The 17,859-nt window shown below is 44.2% G+C and overlaps 1 protein-coding gene across 2 annotated transcripts in view; it reads left to right on the forward strand.

Annotated features, from left to right (window-relative positions):
- The window catches only part of trrap (transformation/transcription domain-associated protein), a 336,919-nt gene that overhangs the window by 165,226 nt on the left and 153,834 nt on the right, over positions 1 to 17,859 (forward strand). For both annotated transcript variants that reach the window (XM_059979022.1, XM_059979023.1), the window contains 2 exons: positions 10,157 to 10,356; positions 17,383 to 17,504. In XM_059979022.1, the coding sequence (XP_059835005.1) occupies positions 10,157 to 10,356; positions 17,383 to 17,504 (322 nt within the window). The remainder of the gene's footprint in view (positions 1 to 10,156; positions 10,357 to 17,382; positions 17,505 to 17,859) is intronic.

Genomic DNA, 17,859 nt, shown 5'->3' on the forward strand with positions numbered 1-17,859 from the left:
AAGTACCCTTCATGTCAGGGCGTGGGAGGAGGATTGGGGTTGAAGTTGATAGGCATGTGAGAGAGAGTAAGCACGACACGGTTAGCGTAGCAGTTAGTACGATGCTGTTACAGTGCCAGTGACCCGGGTTTAATTCCTGTGTTCTGTAAGGAGTTTGTACCTTCTCCTCATGACCATGTGGTTTTCCTCTGGGTGCTCCAATTTCTTCCCACATTCCAAAGACGTATAGGTTAGTGGATTAATTGGCCACATGGGTGTAATTGGGTAGCACGGGCCTGTTGGACAACAAGGGCCTGTTACTGTGCTGCCACTCTAAACAGTAAAATAAAAAAAAACAAGTAGGTCGTGGGAAAATATGTGGGGGAGTGCAATTGTTCTGCGAGTCAGCAGAGGTCAAGAATCCATCTTGTCATACCAGGGGACTGTTCAGTAGTCTGATTAACAGTGGGATAGAAGCTGTCCTTGAGCCTGGTGGTACGTACTGTACCTTCAGACTTTTCTACCTTCTGCCCAACAGGAGAGGCTTTTGTATCATTTGCCCAGTGGGGAGGGGGGGGGGGTGAGACAATGACCAGGGTGCATGGGGGGGTCTTTGATTATGTTGGCTGCTTTATTGAGGCAGCCATAAACACATGAAGCAGTACTCTGTGGGTGTGGTGAAAATTTTGGCCAGGATGTGATGGTTGAGAGGACAGAGAACAATTTACATCAGTGTATTAGAGAATAGGTTTAATCGAGTTCCCCAGCTGCCAGGCTGGGATTTGAATTTGTCTCTCTCTCTCTCATCGTTCTGTGCACTGTGTGATTACTGATCCTGAGACGAGTTTCAAAGTTCAGAGTAAACTTATTAGCGAAGTATGTGTATGTTACCATCTACTTCCCTGAGATTCATTTTCTTGTAAGCATTTACAGGAAAATAAATCAAAAGAACTTATGAAACATTACATAAACAAAGACTGATAAGCAACCAATGTGCAAAAGAAGACAAATTGTTTAAATAAAAAATAATACTGAGTTGTAAAGAGTCCTTAAAAGTGTGTCTGTAGTTTGCTCTTTGGTCTTGTTGACATTGAGTGAAAGGTTGTTGTGGCACCACTCAACCAGGCTTTCCTTCTCCCTTCTATGTGCCGGTTCGTCACCACCTTTTAATTATGGTGTTGTCAGCAAACTTAAATATGGCATCGGAGCTGTACATCGTGATAGGTGTAAAGTGAGTAGAGCGGGGGGGCTAAGCACACAGCCTGTGGTGCACCTGTGCTGATGGAGATTGTGGAGAAGATGTTGCCAATCTGCAAGTGAGGGAATTGAGGACCCAGTTGCAAAGGGTGATATCAAGGCCCAGGTCTTGAAGTTCAAGTTCAACTTCAAATTTATTCTCAGCTGATTGTATGTATATACAACCAAATGAAACAATGTTCCTCCAGGCCATAGTGCACCCACTATACCAATATCACGCACACCATATAAAATAATGTTGCCATAAGTAATAAAATATAATTCAAAATGCATGTTGTGCACAGCACAGCTCTCTGTCCCAGTGACGTCCTCGGTGGTACAGGGTGTTCATTAGTCTTAGCCTAAAGGAAGAAGCTGTTACCCAGTCTGACAGTCCTAGTCCTGATGCTCCTGTACCTCTTTCCTGACGATAGTGGGTCAGAGAGATTGTGGTAAGGATCCTCAACAATGCTTTGGGTCATTGGACGCCATTTCCTGGTGTCAGCGAGGAGGCATGCTCAGGTATCTGCAGTAGAAGTGATTGCTAGCCATGGCTTATCCCAGCTGAGCACAATCAGGGTGGGAGAAGAAAAGGGCCTGTGAAGTCCCTGAATCTGTTGCCCTCCTGATTGTGAAAGGGATCAGGTTAAGGGAAAGGTTATATTTCTACAGATGTATGGTGGTGAGTGTTCTGACTTGTTGCATCACTGTCTGGTGTGGAGGGGCCACTGCAGAGTCTTCTAGTTGCAGCCAGTCCCACATGGGTACTAGCCTCCTCTCCATCAAGGACATCTTCAAAAGGCAGTGCCTCAAGAATGTGGCATCTAGCATTAAACACTTCCATCACCCAGGATATACCCTTTACTCACTACTATCATCAGGGAGGAGGTGCAGGAGTAAGAAAATGCACACCCTATATTTTAGGAACAGCTTCTTCCCCTCCACAATCAGATTCTTGAGCATCTCGTGAATCCATGAACACATCCACACTGATTTGCTCTGTTTTTGCATTTATTTCTCATTGTCCCATACAGTGAATTTTTACAAGGCAACAAATTTCATGCACACATCAGTGATAATAAACCTGATTCTGGTTCAGAACCCTGAACTAATTTATACATTTGTGCTTTGTTGGCAGGATGCAAATTCTTGTCTGGGTGTGACTGTTGAGATGGTGACAGATAATTTACGTCATTGTATTGGGGACGGGGTTGACCTTAGGCAGTTAATGTTTGTATTGATGAAAGGCAAACAAAATCCATTTAAGCTCCACTAACAGTTCTGAAACAAGGCATTTAATTTCAGATTTTTAAACATGTTTGCAAGAGGACACGTGCCCGAAGCAAACACAAGTAATATGTCAAACCGAAGTGTTAATTAAATTGTGGTTTTTGCAAGCACAGCCTATCATGGAACCAAGATAGTAAAAATTCAACAAGCTTTGTTGAATGCTGTTTTGAAAACTCTTTTTCTGCAGATTTCTTTGCCCTCCCTGCAATCAAGGGGTACCCTGCCCTACAGATTCAGCACTTCAGCTATCTTATGTCTTAATTGCTGATGTTGTTGGGATTTAGTAACCTCTATGTAGTCCTCCAGTTTATTTTCTGATGGTTGTAGAATATCCTCTGTGTTAATTAACATGCAGCTAGAGTTAAGTCTTTTGCACAGAGACAAGTCGCTGTGAATTATTAATAGAGTTGAATTCTAGGATAGGTCAAAGATCTTGAAAATGAAGGATTTAGCGCGATAAACATTAAACAGGTATTATTTTTGATACCAGGAGAAATGATTGCAACTCGGTGTCCTGCCATGTAGTATTTTAAAACTGATAGTTACTTAGATTTCTTTTGACAAAAAGAGTGATGTAAATTTGTAACTGACGTGGAAGAGCATTTTGTTAGAAGCACTCAGTAAACAAGATGGAGCAGTAAGCTGAGCTGGGCAGCTTGCTGCAGTGTGCCAGCAAAGAGTGATGTGTGGGAGGTGGCAATATCATTATTGTTGATCATGTTTAATGAGCAACTGGAAAAATATGTGGAGCCAGACATTTACTAGGTTGCATGCCTACAAGCTAAACCCTCAATTTTTTTTTTTGCTGAATTGTTTAAACTGAATAGTGATGGGCTTAAAGTGCTGCAAAAGGGCCAGTAACATCATGAAGGATCCCACCTACCCTGTTCATGGACTGTTTGTCCCACTCCCATCAGGGAGGGGGCTCCTCGCCAGGATCACCAGACTGAAATACAGCTGCTTCTGCCAAGCAGTAGGGCTGATCAACTCCTCCGCGTCCCAACCACCACTGCTTTTTCATTTCTTGTTGGAGTCTCCTTGTGTACAGACACCCACCCATGTGCCTAGCGTCACTTTATGGGCATACAATCATTTATTGTATATGAGCAATCTTGTATATTTATATTTATTGTGAGGTTTTTTAAAATTGTGTTATTTTGTTGTTTTTTCTGGGTTTTTTTGTGCTGCATTGTATCTGGAGTAACAATTATTTCATTTTGCTTTACACTTGTGAACTCAATGACATTAAATAATCTTGAAACTGGATTTTTAATCTTTAGGTTGTTTTCTTGACACCTTTGTCCTGTACCTTAAGGCATTCCCTCTGGCACTCTTTGTTGGCTGGGATGAGGACAAACCCAGGCAGAGAGCTAAAGTAAGGTCAAACTGTGGCATAATCCAGCTGTAATGAGGTGCTTATGTTAACATTGGGAGTATGGACCTCTTCCCCTCTGCCAGCAGATGGCGCTCATAAGCTTTGAGTGGGTTGCTCATTACACTTCCCTTTGCTTCCACCCACCCAAGAATATTTCCGTAGTAGGGCAATCACTCAAGTATGATATTCTCCTAAACTGTCTTTATTGGTGGGTCTTCAGGTAATTGTAGAAGCCAATCCGGAATCCACATAACCGGAATATTATGATGGATTTCTTTAATGGGGAACGCCTGTGTATGACTTTGTTTAACATGGGGAGGCTGTTGCATGGGCAGATCAGGGTTAGAGCCCAGTGGCATGAAAAGCAGGATGACTGGGGTCCCTTCACTGCCGTTGTGCTTTATCATTATCTTCTGCCACGTCTACCCCCGTGTCCTTGGTTGGATTGTTCTTTGCCTGGAACCTCCCTCCTGACCTTCATGCAGAGGATGATCCTACCAGGAGCCAAGTGCCAGCTGGATAAACTCCAGCGTTCTCGGGATCTTGGGAACTAACAAGCCTTTCCGCCACAACAAGGTAACGGTCCTCAGAGGGAACAGAACACAGGGAATGCTGAAAGTCTGAAATACCGCAGACAATACAGGGTGCTTGGGTGGTTTCTGTGGAGAGGGAAGCAGAGCCAGTGTTTCCAGTTCATGACCTTTCATTAGGGTTGGAGAATCATGGATCCCTTCCTTTTATTCTTTCTCCTCATCCCAAACCCTATTGTATCTTTATTCAAAACTCCAAAGATGCTGCAAATCCAGAGTAACAAACAAAGTGTTGGAGGAGCTCCGCAGGTCCTCCCCTACATAGATGCCTGACCCGCTGAGTTCCTCCAGCACTTTGTATGTGTTATCTTTATTCGGTTCCAGATAGAAAGTCACGTGCCTTCATCCACAGGTGTTTCTTCACCTGCTTTTGTTTTTCCAGCGGTCTGTAACATTATAGAATGTGGAACTTTACAGCGTAGTACTGGTCTGTTGGTCCACAATATTGTGCTGACCTCTTAACCTATTCTCAGATCAATCTAACCCTTCCCTCCTATGTAAACCTCCATTTGTCTGCCATCCACGTATCTGTCTAAGAGTCTCTTTAATGTCCCTAATGTGTCTGCCTCTGCTGCCGCCCCGGCGGGCGTTCCACGCACCTTTCGCTCTCTGTAGAAACGCAAGCCTCTGACATGCCTCCTATTTCCTTTTCCTCCAACACCTTAAATACATAAACACAGGAAATTCTGCAGTTGCTGGATAATCAAAGCAACAGACACAAAATGCTGGAGGAACTTAGTAGGTCAGGCAGCATCCATGCCCCCTCCCCCCCCATTCAAGTTCAAGTTTATTGTTATTCAACTGCATACATGTATGTAGTATACTGCCAGACGAAACACCACTCCTCCAGGTCAAGGTGCACAACACAGTACGTATAACACTCACAACATACAAAGTAATATTACCACAAAAAAATCAACAAATACCAAGATGCATTCATGACACAAATTATGAAATAAACAATATAACGTTACATGATGAGAGCTGGGTGGTGGCAGGGAGATTATTAGCCATTTTGCATTTCCACCCTGGGAGAAAGTCTCTGTGTGTCCACTTGATCTGTGCCTCTTATCATCTTGTGCACCTCTATTAAGCCATTTCTCACTCTCCTTCAGAGAGAAAAAAACCCACTTCATTCAGCTTATTATGGTTATTACTCTATTGTGGGTTTATTGAGTATGCCAGCAGGAAAATGAACCTCAGGGTTGTATATAGTGACATATATTTACTTTGCTAATAAATTTACTTTGAATTATCCTCATTATGTGGTTCTCTGTGCCCCTGTTCCAGCCTTCTTCGCTGGTCAGCTTGGCACGTGAAATGATCGAAAGCAGACCTTAGACATTAAACATATGGAGAGTGTTCAGGACTAACAGACTTCCAGCATTTGGGATTTTTATTTTGGATTTCAGTTTTTGTTTGGTTTAGAGAAGAGTTTTGCCATCTTTGTGTTAGCTTTTGTATAAGATGGCTATGATTTCTCATGACTTTTTTGATTTTTTTCTTTTTCACCTTTTCATCTTCTCGACCTGACCTGTGGCTGTTTCTGTTGTTCTTCCAACTACTAACAGTGAGGGTTTTTAATATAATGAGTTGTTCTTCATTGCCTTTTTACAATGCCAATAAAAAGTAATGTTCTGAGCAACGCTTAGTGTCTGAAAGAAAGACTTGAGTTTGTATAGCTCTTAAAATATTGTCATAGTATTCTGGTGGTGGGGTGGAGATGCATCTCTACCAAAGGAGGTGCAAGGCATTCCTCCTTCCCTCTGCTAGCCTGCAGATCAAATTCCTCAAATTCCCAATGGAACGTAGCATCTGTCGTGCCTTTGTAATTACATCAATATGTTGGGCCCAGGATAGATCTTTAGAGAAGTCGATGCCCAGGAAGTTGGGGAGGTTAGTGTCCATGATGGAACTGGCTAAGTTTACAACTCTCTGGATTCGCACCTCTATACCACGGGTGCAAACAGTCTGAATCCTCTCCACAGCAGACCTTTCATCATCGTGAAGTTTATTGATTTCAAAAAATTAATTTTTGAGTGGATCAGAGGAAGCAGCTTCCTATGAAAGGTGTGCTGCAAAGATGCCTTCATGAGGCATTGACAACAATCTCAGTAATAGGCTTGGCATTGAAGAGTGGTTGCATTGATGTGGTGCCTTTGTGTCTGCAAAATGAATGAAATTGTATTTAATCACTAATTTGTGTTTCCGGGCCAAAAGTGTGAATGCTAATTTACTGTTGTGCTTCATTACCATGCTTTGCAATCACCCACACAGCAGCAACCTTGAAGCTGCTGTAAAGTTACCTTGTAGTGACATTTAATGTTGAAACTACCGCTGACTGTTCTACACCTAAATTGCATTCTGCCTAGAAAATACACTAAAGGAATGATAAACACAAGAGATTCTGCAGATGCTGGAAATCCAAACTGCTGGAGGAACTCAGCAGTTTAGGCAGCATCTGTGGAGGGGAATAAACAGTCACTATTTTGGGCTGAGACCCTTCATCAGGACTGGAAAGGTATGGGCAAAAGCCCGAATAAGACGGTGCAGGGAGAGGAAAGAATACAAGCAAGCGGGTGATAGTTGAGACCAGGTGAGGGAGAAGCCACTGCCTGTAAAGATTTTGTACGTTTTTCCTGTGACCACGTGGGTTTCTTCCAGGTGCTCCAGTTTCATCCCACAGTGCAAAGATGTATGATTTGGTGGGTTAATTGGTCATTTTAAATTGTCCTGTGAATAGGCTAGGATTAAATCGAGGGATTGATGGGCAGTGTGGCTCGAAGGGTCATTGAGGAACAATTTCTTTTACATAAAGGGTGTTATGTGTATAAAATTTGCTGCCAGAGGGAGTGGTTGAGACTGATACAATAAAAACTTTGAAAAGACAGTTGGACTGGTCGATGGTTGTGGGCCAGATGCTGGCAGCTGGGACTGCCGTGGTTTGGGATTTCTGGTTAGAATGGACCATTTGGGCCAAAGGTCCTGTTTGAATGCTGTCTAACTCTCTGTACTTGATAAAATCAATACTAAAGCACTGGGAAAAAAAAATAAAAACACAAAATGCTGGCAGAACTCAGCAGGCCAGACAGCATCTATGGGAGGAGGTAGTGACGACGTTTCGGGCCGAAACCCTTCATCAGGAGTGAAGTAACATGGGATGGTCAAGGGGGGTAAGAAGTGGGGGGAGGGATAAAGTAGAGAGCTGGGAAGTGATAGGCTGAAGGGAAATGGGCTAGGGGGAAGGTGGAGAATTATGGGAAATAAAAGAGAAAGAAAGGTAGGGCTGGGGGGAGATATAGTGAGGGGGGAAAAAGAGAAAGAGAACCAGACTAAAATTATACATAGGGATGGGGTAAGGGGGGGCAGGGGTATCAACGGAGGTCTGTGAGTTGGATGTTCATGCCGGCAGGTAGGAGGCTACCTAGGCGGGAGATAAGGTATTGCTCCATCGACCTGCGTGTGGCCTCATCTTGACGGTAGAGGAGGCCATGGACAGACATGTCAGAGTGGGAGTGGTCTGTGGAATTGAAGTGTATGGCCACAGGGAGATCCTGCCACTGCTGGAGGACCGAGCGCCAGTGTTCGGCAAAACGGTCTCCCAGTCTGCGGCGGGTCTCCCCAATGTATAAATGGCCACATCGGGAGCACCGGATACAGTTTATCACCCCAGTTGGCTCGCAGGTGAAGTGGTGCCTCACCTGAAAGGACTGTCTGGGGCCTAGGATGGTGGTGAGGGAAGAAGTGTGGGGGCAGGTGTAGCACTTTTTCCGTTTGCAGGGATGAGTGCCTGGAGGGAGGTTCGTGGGGAGGGATGGGGGGGGATGAATGGACAAGGGAGTCGCATAGGGAGCGATCCCTGTGGAAAGCCGAGTGGGGGGGGGGAGGGGAAGATGTGGTAGATGGTGGGATCCCTTAGGAGGTGGCGGATGTTACGGAGGATTATACGTTGGATCTGTAGGCTGTTAGGGTGATAGGTGAAGACCAGGGGGACTCTATCCCTGGTGGGCTGGCGGGGGGATGGGGTGAGGGCAGAGGTGCGTGAAATACGGGAGGTGCAATGGAGGGCAGAGTTGATAGTGGACCAAGGGAAGCCCCTTTCTTTAAAAAAAAGAAGACATCTCCTTTGTCCTAGAGTGAAAGGCCTCATCCTGACAGCAGATGCGGCGGAGGCAGAGGAATTGAGAGAAAGGGATAGCATTTTTGCAGGAGACAGGGTGGGAGGAGGAATAGTATAGGGAGCTGTGAGAGTCTGTAGGTTTGTAATAGATGTCGGTGGATATGGCCATATCCATATGGCCTTCTGTCCATGGCCTCCTCTGCCGTCAAGCCAACTGGGGTGATATACTGTGTCCGGTGCTCCCGATGTGGCCATTTATACATTGGGGAGACCCGCCGCAGACTGGGAGACCATTTTGCCGAACACCGGCGCGCAGTCCTCCAGCAGTGGCGGGATCTCCCTGTGGCCATACACTTCAATTCCACAGACCACTCCCACTCCAACATGTCTGTCCATGGCCTCCTCTACCGTCAAGATGAGGCTACACGCAGGTCGATGGAGCAATACCTTATCTCCCGCCTAGGTAGCCTCCTACCTGCCGGCATGAACATCCAACTCACAGACCTCTGTTGATAACCCTGCCCCCCCCTTACCCCCATCCCTATCTATTATTTTAGTCTGGTTCTCTTTCTTTCTTTTCTCCCCCCAGCCCTACCTTTCTTTCTCTTTTATTTCCCATAATTCTCCACCTTCCCCCTAGCCCATTTCCCTCCAGCCTATCACTTCCCAGTTCTCTACTTTATCCCTCCCCCCACTTCTTATCCCCCTTCGACCATCCCATGTTACTTCACTCCCGATGAAGGGTTTCGGCCCGAAACGTCGTCACTACCTCCTCCCGTAGATGCTGTCTGGCCTGCTGAGTTCTGCCAGCATTTTGTGTTTTTATTGATTTCCAGCATCTGCAGATTCACTCGTGTTGCCACTAAAACACTGAGGTAGGGGCTCAGCCCAAAACATCAACTAGATGCTACCTGACATGCTGAGTTCCTCCAGTGTTTTGTATGTGTTACTCTGGATTCCCAGCATCCGCAGATTTTCTCCTGTCTGTAGAATCTCAGCAGGGCAGGCAGAGTCTTTATCCCAAATTCATGGTCATTGTTCCATTATGTTTTATGTGCTCCATTTTAGTCTGATTATGCCTCAGTTGTAGCATTTAAAGAATGTTCGGCTATATAAAGGCCATAAGACAGTAAGATGTGAGATGATTCTGGCTGAGGCATTGGGAACTTTTTTAGCTTTATTGCAGCTGGAGTTGGCATTTTCAGCAGGTTACACTCAGTGGCCACTTTGAGAGGTACAGGAGTGGAACCTGGTATTGCCTCCAGCTGCTCCAGGTTCCTCCGCGTTCCAACGATATACTGGTTAGGGTTAATGAGTTGTGAACAGACTGTACTGGCGTTGGAGAGTGTCTTCAGGCTCCTGTATTCCCTCCATGTTTCAGAAATGTAGGACATAAGTTATGAACATGCTTTGTTGGCATCGTGAGACTTGCGGGCTGCCCCAACCACATCCTTGCACAGTGATGGTCATCGATGCAAACGATGCGTTTTATTCTTTGTTTTGATGTATCTATGACAAATAAAGCTAATCTTTTTTAACATGGTGAAACACGTTTCTCTCTGACAGTCACTATCGAGCTGATCATGCTCAGTCTGGAGCTTGTGAAAACTCGCCTTGCTGTCATGAGCATGGAAATGAGGAAGAACTTCATTCAAGTCATCCTGACATCTCTCATCGAGAAGTCACCTGATGCCAAGATTCTTCGGGCCGTGGTGAAGATAGTGGAGGAGTGGGTGAAGAATAATTCTCCCATGGCAGTAAACCAGGTGAGAGCAGTACACTTGGAGGTGCATGTAATTGAAGTCTAAGTTATTGGCATTTATAGAATACTTTAGATTCTGTGATAAATTACATTCATTGGCCACCTCTGACATGGCCTCTTTCTTATAATCACCTGGGAAAACCGTCGCTGGCTATCCATTCAATCTGTGCCTCATATAATCTTCCAGTCAAGATGGCACCTGCCTAACAATGCTCCTTTGGTCGACATCTTCTGGATAGATCATGAAACCATACTTTTCACTTCTTTTATGTCTTTTGCATTTGTTTTTCATCTTGGATGTGGTTCTGGAACTGTTGGAGCCTCTGATTTGCTGTTTGGAGATCGATTGGGTGTTGCAGCGCTCTGCAGTCTTAGGGAGGATTCTGGGAGGCAGGGACAGCGTGAGCCGATGTTTGACTCCATTTTGCTGATTAAAGTGTTGAGGGAGATTGTAGCATCGAGGGGAATGTGGGAGCTTGGAGAATGTTTGGGTGCTTCAGTGATTTCCATCTCCTAGAGGGTTCTGGGAGACAGGCAGCATGCGTGAAATTCATGGCGAGGAGGCTGTGGGACTCTATTTGCTTTTCGACTCCATTTCACTGATTAAAGCTTCCATTGTTCATCGATTAAAGCGACGAGGGAGATCGAAGCATCAAGGTGAGTGCCAGCTGCCTGCCTTTTGATGGCTCTGCTACGGAGAGGGAAAGATCTGCGTGAGAATGTTGCCCAGGTTTTCTGCATATTGAATGTGGACTTGGCCTATAGATTTCCCCCCCAATCTTGTAGTTTTTTATATTCTGTTTTATTCTGACCGGTCTTTCTTGTTTTATTTTGTGCGGGTAGTGGGACTTGAGCGTTGATGTGCCTGTTCCATCTTTTTTGTTTTGCGCAGGAGGAAGGATTTGGAGGTTGATGTGCCTGTTCTGATTTTGTTTGTTTTTTTGTGCAGGGAGGGGACATTTTGGGGGCTGCCTTTCTTTTCTCTCTTGGTTTCATGGCTACACGGAAAAGAAGAATTTCAGAATTATGTACTTTGATAATAAATGAACCTTCGAATCCATATTTCCTGTACACCTCTACAAGTCGCCTCTCATCCTCATTTGTTCCAAAGAGTAAAGCCCGAGCTCACTCAACCCTTCCTATTCTTAAGATCCCTAAGATCTATTCTCTACACTCAGTGGCCATTTTATTATGTACACCTGCCTGTTAATGCAAATATCTGATTAGCCAGTCATATGGCAGCAACACAATGCATAAAAGTATGCAGACGCGATCAAGAGGTTCAATTGTTGTCAGATCAAACATCAGAGTGGGGAAGAAATGTGATCTGAGTGACTCTGACCATGGAATAATTGTTGGTGCCGGACGGGGTGGTTTGAGTATCTCAGAAACTGCTGATCTGTGATTTTCACGCACAACAGTCTCTATAGCGTATACAGAGAGTGGTGAGGAAAACAAAAGATACCCAATGAGCAGTAATTCTGTGGGTGAAAATGCCTTGCAAAAGGATGGAGGAGAATGGCCAGACTGATTCAAGCTGACAGAAAGGTGATAGAAACTCAAATAACCACATGTTACACCAGTGATATGCAGAAGAGCATCTCTGAACACGCATCTCTGAAGTAGATGGGCTACAGCAGCAGAAAATCACAAATGTGCACTCAGTGGCCACTTTATTAGGTACAGGAGGTACCAAATAAAGTGACCACTAAATGTATATTTAATCCAATGTGTTTAGTCGTAGAGAAATACATCGCGGAAGCAGGCCCCTCAGCCTAACTCATCCATGCTAACCGAGATGCCTGCATAAGCTAGTTGCATTTGCTCGTGTTTGAGCCATATCCCTCTAAATCCATTGAAATAATGTGAGGGTCATGTTTTCACAGAAAGTAGTCCTTTTGCCCAAATCGTCCTGGCCACCCAAGGTGCCCCTGTAATCTAGTTCCATTTGTTCATGATGCCATGACTTAATGAAAGCTTACTAGAAACATCTTAAAAATAATTTAATATGTTAAAAGACAATTTTTATATAAATGCCACATTACTCTTTGTATTCATGAACTATTTCAGGGCTATGTGTATTATCCAAGGGTGCATCAGGATATAGAACCCAAGGTTTAAGTAGTTAATTCTATAATGTCCCATGCCTTGCAATGTAACACTTAATTGGTGTGACATGATGTTATGCTTTATAATGCTGAATGTCCTGATTGCATTTTGCAATATTTCTTGAAGCAATTATTTAATTGAGTTTTAAGTTTCTGAATATTGAAGCCAGCACACATTGCAGATTGTTGGCTATGGGTGGGAACGGGAGAACAGAACAGTACTCTGTGACTGCTTTGAAAGATTGTAATGTCTTCAGTCCTTACATCTGTTACTGCATTGAACCTCCACTGATTACTAATGCATCAGGAGATGGATTATTGTTTTTATTCCTGTGTCATTAACCAAGCATGGCATTTAGAACATAAAACAGTACAGGCCCTTCGGTCCATGGTGCTGTGCCAACCTTTAAATAACTCCAAGATCAATTTAACCCTTCCCTCGCACATAGTCCTCTTTTTTTAAAATCATTCACGTACCGTACTTATCCTCTACCAGCACCCCTAGGCACCTGCCACTCTGTGTAAAAACAAGCTACCATTGACGTCCCCACCCCCCCATACTTTCCTCCAATTGCCTTAAAATTATGCCGTCTGGTATTAGCCATTTGACTGTTCACTGTCATCCTCCTCCTCTCCAAAGAGAAAAGTCTTGACTCGCTCAGCCTATCCTCATAAGATGAAATTTCACAGTACATTTATCATCAGTGTGTGTATACATTATACAACCTGGAGTTCATCTCCTAACAGGCAGTCAAAGCAAAAAACCCCACAAAAATGAAGACCTCAGGCACCCAGTGTGCAGAGAAGAAAAACAAATCACGCAAACAATAAATGCAAGTTAATATTGTTCTGAACTGAAGTCAACAAAGATGGTCCTGTCCATAGATCCTCAGTTCAGTTCAGAGTGGAGCTACGAGCTGAACTGGCCCAGGCCCTGAAATCCTGACATTTTCAGTATGGGATCAGTGGCTTCAGTACGCTTTGGGACCTGAGCCCCGAGCCTGTAATCCAAACTTTTTGATTGGGCCCAGTGCTTAAATTGTCCAAACATCAGGTTCAGTTTTTTCAATACACTCTGGGACCTGGAATCAGAACCGAAAATGGGTTTAATATCACTGGCATTTGTCATGAAATTTGTTAACTTTGTGGCAGCAGTACAATACATGATAAATACAGAGAAAAGAAACTGAATTACAGTAAGCATATATATGTGTATTAAATAGTTAAATAAGTAGGGCAAAAACAAATAAAAAAGTAGTGAGGTAGTGTTCATGGGTTCAATGTCCATTCAGAAATCTGATAGCAGAGGGGAAGAGGCTGTTCCTGAATCGGTGAGTGTGTGCCTTCAGGCTCCTGTACCTATTTCCTGTTGGTAACAATGAGAAGAGGGCATGTGCTGGATAAATCTCTTCTCATAGGCCCTTTCCCTTTGGAGCGAAGAAGGATCTGAAGTGACTTGATAGAGGTGTACAAGATGATACAAGGCAGAAAGAGAGCGGACAGCTGATTTTGAATAGGTTAAAAGGTTGGCACTACATTATGAGCCAAGGGGCATATACTGTCCTGTACTATACCTGTCAATTGCTTACACAGGCAGTCAAAACTAGCTGGGAGGATGCTCTGGTCTGCATGGGCCAGTTGGGCTCTATAACAATTATTGTGGAAACTATTCCCATGCCTTATTTCACACAGGCGAATTGCTTTAGCCCAGATACAGTATCAAGAAGAGACTGAAGTTTGCCCCAATTCTGCATTCATTAGACAAAGCAGGCTGGGCATCCTAGCGACTTTAGAATCCATTACATTCCAAGTCCTGCAAAGGAGCAGACCAAACCTCTTCTCCCTTACTCAGCACAAATGATCATCAGTTTCATTGCTTGCTGCATGAGAAACGAATATAGGCTCATTAACATTTGCAAGTTGCAAGTTACAACATATTTTGTGCATTAATATTTTAAAATGGTTTCTGATCCAGTATGAATAATTAAATGGACAGCAGTGAAATCTGTGATATTAAGTCATCATTTGCGAACCAGACTCCATCTCTTGGCAAAGTGATTACCAGTTCACGAGGATTTAATTTCTCGTTAAATGTAACCAAGTTAATTTTTAGAGCAAGGATCCAATTCAATCTGCATCACACTGCTGACTCTTGCATCTGGCAGTCACAAGCCACTCTCTGTGGCCACTTTATTAGGTACACCTGTTCTAGTAGGCAGCCGTCGATCCCAGCGGATCATGGGTTTGTGTCTCTGGTGGACTGTCCTATCAATGGAGCAAGCCTGGGTAGGAAGGTTTGAAGAACCGGCCGTTGCCCATGTAGCGGGTTCCCCCTCTCCGCGTCACTGATGTAGACCAAGGGAAGGGCAAGTGCCGATACAGCTTGGCACCAGTGTTGTCGCAGACACCTGTACACCTACTCGTTAATGCAAATCTCCAATCAGCCAATCATGTGGCAGCATCTCGGTGCATAAAATAATGCAGACGTGGTCAAGAGATTTAGCTGTTCTTCACACCAAACACCACAATGGGAAAGAAATGTGATCTAAGTGACTTTGACCGTGGAATGATTGTTGGTGCCAGATGGGGTGGTTTGAGTATCTCAGAAGCTGCTGATCTTCTGGGATTTTCATGCACAATAACTTGTTGATAATCCAGAGAATGGCGCAAGAAACAAAACATCCAGGGAGCAGCTGTTCTCTGGGCAGAAACATGTTAATGAGAGAGGTCAGAGGATAATGGCTGGACTGGTGCAAGCAGACAGGGAGGCGACAGTAACTTAAATAACCACGCGTTACAACAGTGGTGAGCATCTCTGACCACTCAACATGTCAGCATTTGAAAAGGGTGGGCTACAACAGCTGAAGACCACGGGGATACACTGACTATAGTGGAGCTTATATCACAGCCTGGTATGGAAACACCAAAACCCTTGAATGGAAAACCCTACAAAAGTAGTCTGTTACACGTAAAACCCTCTTGAGGACACTTACATGAAGTGTTGGCACAGGAAAGCAGCATCCATCATCAGGGACCCCTGCTGCTGCAGTTTCAGTTTTTGTTTTCAAGCACCCCGGTTATACTGCACCTGATTCTAAGCCATTAGATACAAGTTTGTGTCTTTGTGATGCTGGTGTTCACAATGTTCAGCAGCCTGACCAATCGCACTACTGAATGCTGGTACCGTTGAAGATCACTTCACTTTATTTACCAAGGGAAAGCTTAATCTGTATTAATTTCCTTTTGCAAAGAACGCTCACATACTGACCTTCCCCGCCCGCTCCCTCCAGTGTTATCCACTGGTGTGTCAGACATTCGCCTGGTGCTGAATATGATATTAGAAAATAATAATCAGCTGAGGACAGACTTGCCTGATAATCAATGCTGGAATCACACCCTTGATCCAGAGTGCCCCAGAGGTCTGGCACTGAGCTAATCATACTCTGCCCTCCTGCCTATCACCGCTGTCTCGCTTGTTTGCAGTGGTGCTTTAATTCTTGTTCCTGTTTCCTCTATTTGTTCATTTGGAATCTGTGATTTGAAGTGTAACATGTATGAATGCACAGTGCAGCAGCCGGTCACAGAGTCACACAACGTGGAAGCAGTCCCTTTGGTCAGGTCCATCCTGACCAAAATGCCCATACTAGCTAGGCCTATTTGGTCCATATGTGTTCATTTTTATTTAGAGATGTCACGTGGTAATGGGCCCTTTCAGCCTAATGAAACCATTGTGCTGAGTTATTCCCATGTGACCAATTAACCTTCTAACCAGTATGTCTTGGAGTGTGCAGGGAAACTGGAGCACCTGGTGGAGACCGCTGCGCAATCAGAGTGGATAGCCTAATGCTTTTACAGTGCCAGTGACCCAGGTTCAACTCCTGCCACTGACTGTAAGGTGTTTGAATGTTCTCATGACTGCACAGGTTTCTTCCCATGATCCAAAAGTAAATGGGTTAGTAGATTAATAAGTGTGATTGTGTGGTGCAGGTTCTTTGGGATGGGAGGGCCTGTTACCATGCCAAATCTCTAAATAGATTAGTAATATATTTTTTAAATTGTTATTGTACTTGCCTTATCTGCTTCTTCTAGTAGCTTATTCCATTTACATGCCACCCTTTGTGTTAAATATAATAATTCCTTTTGACTTCCTATTAACTCTCGATCTTCTCACTTTAAACCTACGCCTTTTAGGTCTTCATTCCCCAAATCTTGTGAAAAAATGACTGCCCCCCCCGCCCGCCCTGCTTCTTCATTGAAATCAACACAGCTCTCCCTAGCACATTCCTTTATTCACCCTTTGTCTCTGACCATTGCTGAGATCGAAAAATCTTGCTCCCTCTGCCTTAAATAGACATTAATAGATTGTCCATAATTAATGGACGCCCTAATTAATAGAATTGTATTATATAACTGATAGGTTGGGCAAGCTAGGGCTTTCTCTTTGGAGTGAAGGAGGATGAGAGGTGACTTGATAGAACTGTACAAGATGATAAAAGGCAGAGATCGAATGGACAGCCAGAGACTTTTTTCCAGGGTGGAAATGGCTAACATGAGGGGGCATATTTTAAGGTGATTGGAAAGAGGTGGGTTCTTCACACAGAGAGTGGTGGGTGTGTGGATCGCCCTGCCAGAGGTGGTGGTAGATACATTAGGGATATTTAAGGGACTTGGATAGACACATAGATGAAAGAAAAATGAAGGGCTATGTAGGAGGGAAGGATTAGATTGATCTTCGAGGAGATTAAAGGGCATTTCAAGCTCTTCTCCTTATATCTTTCCTCAGAAGTTGAACATGTCCTTAGGAAGTGCCCATGGAGGGCAAGCGATTGGGGGAAGGTCAGTGGTTTGGGAAGGGTTGTGGCAGGTTATGGGGCTGCAATGTGGAGAAACATCTAGCTGAATAATTTCTCTTTTCTCTGCAGACACCGACGCTGAGGGAGAAATCTATTTTATTGGTTAAAATGATGACCTATACGGAAAAGCGCTTTCCAGATGACCTTGAATTAAATGCTCAGTTCCTGGACCTCGTTAACTATGTCTATAGGTAATTGTAGTAATTAATCAAAAATTTCATTAGTTTGCGCACCTGTCTTTGCACGACACTCTTGGGAGGTCCAGACTCGTCTATTCCTGTTGAAAAAAAGACTAAAGATGATTTATATTTGTCACATGTATGTCAAAACATACTGTGAAATGTATCATTTACATCAAATCAAATTTCTGAGCATTGTGCTGGGCAGCCCGCATGCTTCTGGCACTGTACGTACCATGCGGACAACTAACTAGCCGTAACCATGATGAGTTGAAATGTGGGAGAAAGCCGGAGCACTCTGAGGAAACCCACTCCTTACAGGCAGCGGTTGGATTTGAACTCCGATCAGCGACAGTTGGCACTAAAA

The sequence above is a fragment of the Hypanus sabinus genome, chromosome 9, assembly GCF_030144855.1.
Source record: "Hypanus sabinus isolate sHypSab1 chromosome 9, sHypSab1.hap1, whole genome shotgun sequence".
In the NCBI taxonomy this organism is placed as follows: domain Eukaryota; kingdom Metazoa; phylum Chordata; class Chondrichthyes; order Myliobatiformes; family Dasyatidae; genus Hypanus; species Hypanus sabinus.